Genomic DNA, 8,117 nt, shown 5'->3' with positions numbered 1-8,117 from the left:
CTGATTTGTTTGATGCCCTTGCTTTTTTTATTCAGTGTATCTTGTTGATTATGTGTGTTACTCTTCTGCTATCTGTGGGGCTGGGGTTTTCAATCTTAAAGATAGGTGTGGCTGCAGGTTTTTAATCCAACCAAGCGGGAAGAACACCATATGTGACTGTGTGAAGACTAATTGTATTTCCCTCTCTTACTTTCTGCTTGGCATTAGTCCAAATGAAAGCTTACATCATGGGCAAGAATTGACACTCAAACTGAAAAAGATTGCAAACAGGAGGAGACTTTTCTTTTCCTTCTACTAGATCAGAGCCAGCCCCTCCCTCATAAGTGTTTATAAATGATAGCAAAAGTGCATCAAACCTTCAGTTCATAGGAGGAAGATTTCACTCAACATCTGTCTGTCAAGATGATGCTTCTACTGGGCTTGTTTTTCTCTTCTCTCTTCTGCTCAGGTAAAATTATAATTATATTCTTACCTATTTAAAGAATTTTATATATCACGATATGTAAGTCTGCAATCATGTAAAAAATGAGGGCAGCTCAACTTTTGTCTTTTTTAATTTAATTTAATTTTATAAAGCTTTGATATTCAGAGATGGAGGTAATATAACCAAACAAATAAAACTGAAGAAATGACTCAAATTCAACAGTAAAATGTCATTAATACAAATGCAGTTTCTTTATGAGAAAAACATAAGGACAACCTCATTACATATTTACAGTAGCTGAGAAGGTCCAACACACTTTAAAGTAAAAAATGATCTGCACAATTACAAAACACCATCAATTAACATCCTGTTCTATATTTTTCAAACACTTTCAGTAAAATGAAACAGAACACAACAGAAGTGTTGTTTCCGGAGGACACTAAAAGGAACAGCATCCCTGTGGCTATGCAGCACAACTGAATTTATGAAAAGCAACATGTCTCTCACTACGTACCTATGTAGTGTTATATGTAGTGATTAGTAAATGAGTAAATGAGTGATCTATTTCAGACAAAGCAATAAAAAACACCCAACATATTCGAATATGTACTTAAGTATTTGAGTAAAGGGTCTAACCAAGTACCATGGTAGGATCCAAAGAGCTTACTGAGGCTTTCAGAAAGAAGGTTGTAGATGCATATTCAAAAAGTTCTAAGAACAACTTTTGGGCACTGTATAAGAAGGCATGTTAAGTGCAAACCATACACAGCACAAGAATTTCATACCAACTGTGAATCTTTTAAAAAACTTGAAACATTAAATACCTGAAAGAATTCTGCATGAAAGAGTGGGGGAAAAGTTGATTTCAGAGACTGGTAGACGGTATTTGGAAAGGTCTAATTGAGGTTATTGTTTTATAACATGACTGTTTTTTCATATAGTGATCACAGAGATTTCCAATCCCAATAACATTACTTGAAACCTGAATTTGTATGTAGTTTTATCAGCTACATTAGACCTTAATAAATAAAACTTGAACATCATCAAATCATGAACATTTTAGTATGCTGGCCTTTGCAGCTGAGGAAATGTTTCAACATACAATGTGTACCACATGCTATTACCAATGTCCATACATTGAACTTTGCTCTTTTTTGTGCTCTCAGTGTATACACTGCAGTGCCAAAATTGTCAGCGTGGTTTGGGTCAGTGTAGCGTCACAACGTCTGCCCAGTGTCAAACAGGTAGTGCGTGTGCTGCTGCGAGAATTTCTCTTGATACGAGTAAGTATGAAAGTATATTCTGAATGTAAACGATATATCAATATATCAGTTTTATTGCATATCACCAGACTGTAACTAAACACAGCCATTTCCATTTTCTGTTTAAAGGTTTATTAGCTGGTAATACCTCTGTTTTCCGTACATGCCTGGACAAAAACGCCTGTACTCTGCTGAATGCAACTGCATCAGGCGTAACTTTCTCAGCTGAACTTGGAGTGATAAATCTTTTTGCTTTTTTTTCCTGCTGTGAAACTGATAATTGCAACAACAACAACATTCCTGGTAAGTTTACTGTAATTATTTATTATTTGAAAAAATCTTGTAACATTTGAATCATTTCGATGTGTACGGATTTTTAAATACTTATCTGTTGGTATGTGAATATACATAACAATACATAGTAAAATAAAAAACTTTTGCAACTGTCTGAAAAGAAAAAAGCAAACAGTTCTACAAATCCATAGGGAGGATATGTTCAAAAACCTAAATTATATATTGCTGCTTGCCCTTTTTGCCCTTTTTTCTAATAATTTGAACCCTGTAGCCGCTCTGTACACTGTGTGATTATTTCTGGATGAATGGACCGATAGTACATGAAAGTAATCAAAACATTTTTGTGCTTAGAAACTGAGCACTGCTTCTATTTAGCCTGTGTATCTCCCCTTCACAGAGCCTGATACCATCCCAAATGGACTTAAATGTGCCACCTGCAACAGCCTGACGGACACAGTCTGCAACACTACTTTGTCATGTGTGGGAAATCAAAATCGCTGTGCAAATGGCACTGGTTAGTTTCATAATAAATATAGCAACATATGCATATTTCAGATTCAGAAAGTCAAAATCCTCCTTCCCAGGAGTTTGCTCCAGCTGCATGAAAACCTATGCTGTTGATTTAAGCTAATTACAGAAGTTAAGTTATTGAAACAGAATTGTAGGATTTGACATTTTGTACCTCAGTTTTTCCTCTGTACAGTGCATAATGTATGGATTCTTCCTTTGTAATAAATATTTACATTTGTAATAAATATTTCAGGTGAGCATACTAACATAAAACATTTTCTTCTTCTGTTTTTCAGTCAGCGCTGTGCCAATCTTTGGCCCAATCACAAGCAGGATTGTAAAGGGATGTGTGTCTAAAAGTTTCTGTGATGCAACCCAGTTCGCAAAAATCAGTTGCTGCACAGGGAACATGTGTAATGGGAGTGATGCCTGGCTCAGACTGGACCTTGGACTTTTCCTGATGGTCCTAATGACTACCATACTACTCCAGTAGTCTCTCTCTCTTTCTCGCTCTATCTCTCTCTCTTTCTGTCTCTCTCATAAAAGTGTAAACATAGTTTTAACAATGAGATACAACTAATGTAGAAAATTCATCATAATCCAACAAAAATTAAATCAAAGCAGTTATTAATGGTATGTAAAATAATAAAATCATGAAACTTTCCAGCTGTCTCAGTGGTATTCGTGTTATATACATTACATATTACACATAAAATACATGTAAGATCAAGTGCACAATGAAATAAAGATATCCAGAAGTATAGCCCTGTCAGTGGTGGTCAGGGTAGCAGATAGCAATCCTGGAGAAGGTCTGGGCAGGGTAGCTGTTTTTGGGACACCAGGAAAAGGTTAAAAGTCAAATAAGGGGGTTCCTGGGCTGGTGAGTGATGCTCTGATAGGCAATGTTTTGAGGACTCATATAAACTGTTTGCTAGAGCATGGTTTTAGGATATTATATTTGAAGCCTAGGTGTAAGTGCTTAAGTGAGTCAAAGCAGCATTACGTAAAACAAAATAGTATTTATTGCTCCTGGGCTCCCCCTTCAAGTGGGGAGTGTAATTGACTTTCACTCCACTGCAGTAAATACACTGTAAAAAAATGTCTGTACAATTTATGGTGCAAAACAGTAAAGACAATAAAGTTAGGTTAGGTAAGAGGTTTTTTTTTCACAGTAATGTATCATAAATAAAAAAGTTATTCACAATTACCAAAAGGAAAACAAGTATATGTTGTTATTGTAAATTTTATTATTATTATTTTTTTACAGTTCATGAGGGATTTTTCAAAGCATATATTGCAGTATATATATAAGCAGTATATTGGCGGCTGTGGTTGCCAGAATTACACAGTAAAATACATGTTCACATATAACATACAGTGTATCACAAAAGTGAGTACACCCCTCACATTTCTGCAGATATTGAAGAATATCTTTTCATGGGACAACACTGACAAAATGACACTTTGACACAACGAAAAGTAGTCTGTGTGCAGCTTATATAACAGTGTAAATGTATTCTTCCCTCAAAATAACTCAATATACAGCCATTAATGTCTAAACCGGCAACGAAAGTGAATACACCCCTAAGAGACTACACCCCTAAATGTCCAAATTCAGCACTGCTTGTCATTTTCCCTCCAAAATGTCATGTTACCCGTTAGTGTTACTAGGTCTCAGGTGTGTATAGGGAGCAGGTGTGTTCTCTCATACTGGTCACTGGCCAAGGCTACAAGAAGTTTGCCAACACCCTGAAACTGAGCTGCAGCACAGTGGTCAAGATCATCCAGCGTTTTAAAAGAGCAGGGTCCACTCAGAACAGACCTCGCGTCTTTGAAAGATAGGTGCAGAAGTGCTGTCAGAATTGCTGCAGAGATTGAAGAGGTGGGGGGTCAGCCTGTCAGTGCTCAGACCATACGCCGCACACTACATAAAATTGGTCTGCATGGCTGTCACCCCAGAAGGAAGCCTCTTCTGAAGTCTGTACACAAGAAAGCCCGCAAACAGTTTGCTGAAGACATGTCAACAAAGGACATGGATTACTGGAACCTAATTTGTTTGGTTCAGATGGTGTCAAGCATGTGTGGTGGCAATTAGGTGAGGAGTACAAAGATAGTTGTATAAGAGTGTCATGCCTACAGTCAAGCATGGTGGTGGGAATGCCATGGTCTGGGGCTGCATGAGTGCAGCAGGTGTTAAGGAGTTACATTTCATTGAGGGACACATGAACTCCAATATGTACTGTGAAATACTGAAGCATATATATAACATATACATATAAGATAAATAAACACTTATTATTAGTGCAGGATGCAGGGACACACCCAATATGCAAATAGATGATCCCTAAAGCCAATAGGAAGGGAGATAACAGTGTTGGCTGTTTTATCAGTATTACAGAAATTATTTATCTTATAAAGAGTACAAGACTGTAAAATATTGTAATACTGTGTTTTTCCAGAAAAAAAAAGATTTTGTGTTTTGACAGAAATATGTATTCACTGTTTTTAATTGTTTCTGAATTAACAGACGTTTTGTCTATCATGGATTGACAGTTTTCCACCGTAAAATGTACATGCATGCAACCTTTTTTACAGTGTGGCACACATGCATTTATTAAGCTGAGCGATTCTGCACTGAATTCTAAAATGAACTGACATGGTGGAGTAATTCACAAATATGACTCGAGTTACGCAGTATTACACAGTTCCAACAAGAGCTCCTGTGCATTCTCCATTAAAGTCACATAGGGCAGTAGCAGCATTCTGACCCAAAGTAGCAGGTAAGGTAAACTTGCTATATGATGTTTTAATTCAATTTATAGAATTGAAGGAAGCTTTATGTTCGCGTTGTTGGTTGGAATAGGATATTAATTAAATTTGTGAGCCATTTCTGTTTGTTAGTTTAGAAGTTTATTTTACTTTGAGTAGTTTGTTTGGTAGCCTACATATCTGGAAAGCAAGTAGTTTACAAAACATGACTCAGAACAGAATAACAAAATAACAATAGAATAGGATTAATTGCACAACATAGGCTATGGCGAAAGAAAAAAAAAGATTTTGCTGTATTATCTAAAAGCACTCAAATGGCAAATTTCAAGGCACAGCAAGATAATTGTAAAGTTTTTTTTTTTTTTTATTTCAAAACATGGTCAAATTGTCTACTTTAGCTATGAAACAAAATACTTATTCCAAGTGTCAAGGTTGCTGAGCTTAGAGGCAGAAGTGGATGTACTTTCAGGTCATTTTAATGATTGAACATATGAAACAAGTCACAACAGGATAAAAAGAAACATGAACTAGATGTTAACCTAAACACTGAAGAGTATAACTCAAGACAATTTTAACACCCATAGTGAATTTTATAAAACAATTTAACACAATTTATTGTGTTAAATAAATGTACTGTGTGAGTATTACCAATAGACTAGAACTTTCTGAAGCAAATAAACATGAACTTGTTGGCACCAGGCCTAATGGGATTTTAAGCTCCCCAGCATTGAGCTGCTGCACAGTGGAACTGTAGTCTCTGGAATGATGGATGGTGCTACATCCAATATGTTCGGAATTAGTTGAGGAGTTGGGGGTGAGGTGGGGTGGTGATCGTCCAATATCTTGACCTCAGTAACGCTCTTGTTGCTGAATGCAATCAAATCCTCACAGAAATGCTTGGAAATCTGTTAGAAGACGTTCCCTGGACAGAGACAGTTACTCAAAAAAATACAATAGTACAGTAGAACAGACTGTCACTGTTGTAAATATGTTGATCTATACATCTTCCAAGGTTCATATCTGATTATTCTGAAACAACCATTTCAAATATGCTAGAAACAATACAAAAAAATAATAATAATAATAACATGCTCATATTAGCAGAAAGAGAGAATCTCTATCGAAGCAGGATGATAGCAAGTAGGGCCACCATGGCTTCACTTCCATTGTATGTGTTTCCTGAAGAACAAGTGGCATTTGTAACTGCATAAGCTTCACAAATACTTTTGGACACACATCCTTTGATAGTTGCGTTTACCACTGAGAGAGAAACAAAAAAGATTGATCATATTAGGCTTCATGTTTACCATTAATGCTAGTTTTCTCAAATTGTGAGGTACAGCTAGATTGCTAGCTACATTTTATTATATTAAATTAAGATGAAAAGAATAATTAGTCTGATATGACTACAAAGTAAAAGATTAATATTTTGTTTCTGGCTGCGTGTATGGTATTATTTTGCAAAAACATATTCCTCTCACATGAGAAAAACAGAAAACATGCTGTTAATTTGAAACTGTATGTACTGTCAGTGTTGCTGCAAACGTAATATGTGAACTAACCTGTATAATTCATACAGCGATCTTGAATTCCTACACAGGACACAGTATTGCTGCAGGTTGTGTCCAAGTAACTGTCACAGGCAGCACATCTTAGTCTATTCGGGGTGGTGTCAGGTTCTGTGAAACAGAAGAAGTGCTCTGGTTGTTGGCTAAAACACATGCTAGCTACTGATTACTCACAGCACATGCTCACAACTAACTACACTGTATGTTTTTACTCCTAACCATCTAGAAATTCTGCCATGTCAAAATGATGGATACATCATTACAGCCGCATGTAAGTTTCCCCTTAAGAAATATAATGTATTACTCACACTCTTCTACACCACCTACCCCTTTTTCTTTGTTGTCACATTTGGGTATCATACTTAAGAACATTCTTTTTGATGTTTCTTTTTAGCTCTCTATATAAAATATACTTCTGTATCAAGTAATATATTGTGCCCAATTAATTGTAAGCGTGTAAAGAACCTCTGCATTATATGTCAGGTTCTACATTATATGTACAGTGCACTTTTAGGAATGTACAGTATACTTTATGCACTGAAGCATCTGCTGTAAATATACACTGTCACCAGACTGGACAAACTGCAAACTGATCTATCTGGATGTTGATAGGTCATCAAAACTGTGAGGCTCAAATGTTCATCTTTTTTCTCCAACTTCTTCATCTCTTTATCTCATGTCTCAGCAATACATCTGTTATAATTAAATTTTACAGTTTCTAATATAGCGGATGCTAATAGTTACAAGCAGAAAAAAACACTTAACAAGGTTTGGGTCTAGAAAGGTTAAGTTCAGTAATTCATTTGTGTAAAACTGCAAAAGCAGCCAAATAAGCAGTCCAACAATGACATATAGGGACCTAGTTACCACAGACGGAGAAATGGGTCCCAGTAGAATAGTACTTATGAAGCACAATGTGATTCACTTTTAATCATCCCATTCTTCATTGTAAGAAGAATGAGTCCATTATAAAAGCATCACTTTACTTTGAAGGAGGAAAAATGAAAACTTGTTTACCTGGGATGTAGATGCTATTGCAATTAGTGAAATTACAGCAGGAGAAAAAATGAAAGAAACTCGATGCTCCAAAATTGCCTGAGTAAGCCGTGCCTAAAGCAGTTGCATTGAGCTGAGTGCAGAGGGTTTGTGAGATGCAGGAACGTACAACTGAGGTGCCGTTCCCAAGTCCTAGGCAGACATTAAAAAAATTATGTCAATATTATAGCACAAGTGTTACGATATGTTTTTGTGTATTAAGCTACAATTATTGGTAGCATGCATTTACACCTG

The 8,117-nt window shown here is 36.2% G+C and overlaps 1 protein-coding gene across 1 annotated transcript; it reads left to right on the top strand.

Moving 5' to 3' along the window:
- Positions 1 to 402: 402 nt before the first annotated feature.
- LOC140559689 (uncharacterized) lies at positions 403 to 2,983 on the top strand. Its single transcript, XM_072683239.1, has 5 exons — positions 403 to 448; positions 1,591 to 1,707; positions 1,816 to 1,989; positions 2,378 to 2,494; positions 2,787 to 2,983. The coding sequence occupies exons 1-5, from the start codon at positions 403 to 405 to the stop codon at positions 2,981 to 2,983; spliced, it is 651 nt and encodes a 216-aa protein (XP_072539340.1).
- Positions 2,984 to 8,117: the final 5,134 nt, after the last annotated feature.

Source organism: Salminus brasiliensis, chromosome 7 (genome assembly GCF_030463535.1).
Source record: "Salminus brasiliensis chromosome 7, fSalBra1.hap2, whole genome shotgun sequence".
In the NCBI taxonomy this organism is placed as follows: Eukaryota; Metazoa; Chordata; class Actinopteri; order Characiformes; family Bryconidae; genus Salminus; species Salminus brasiliensis.
This window is presented reverse-complemented; position numbering and strand designations above follow the sequence as displayed.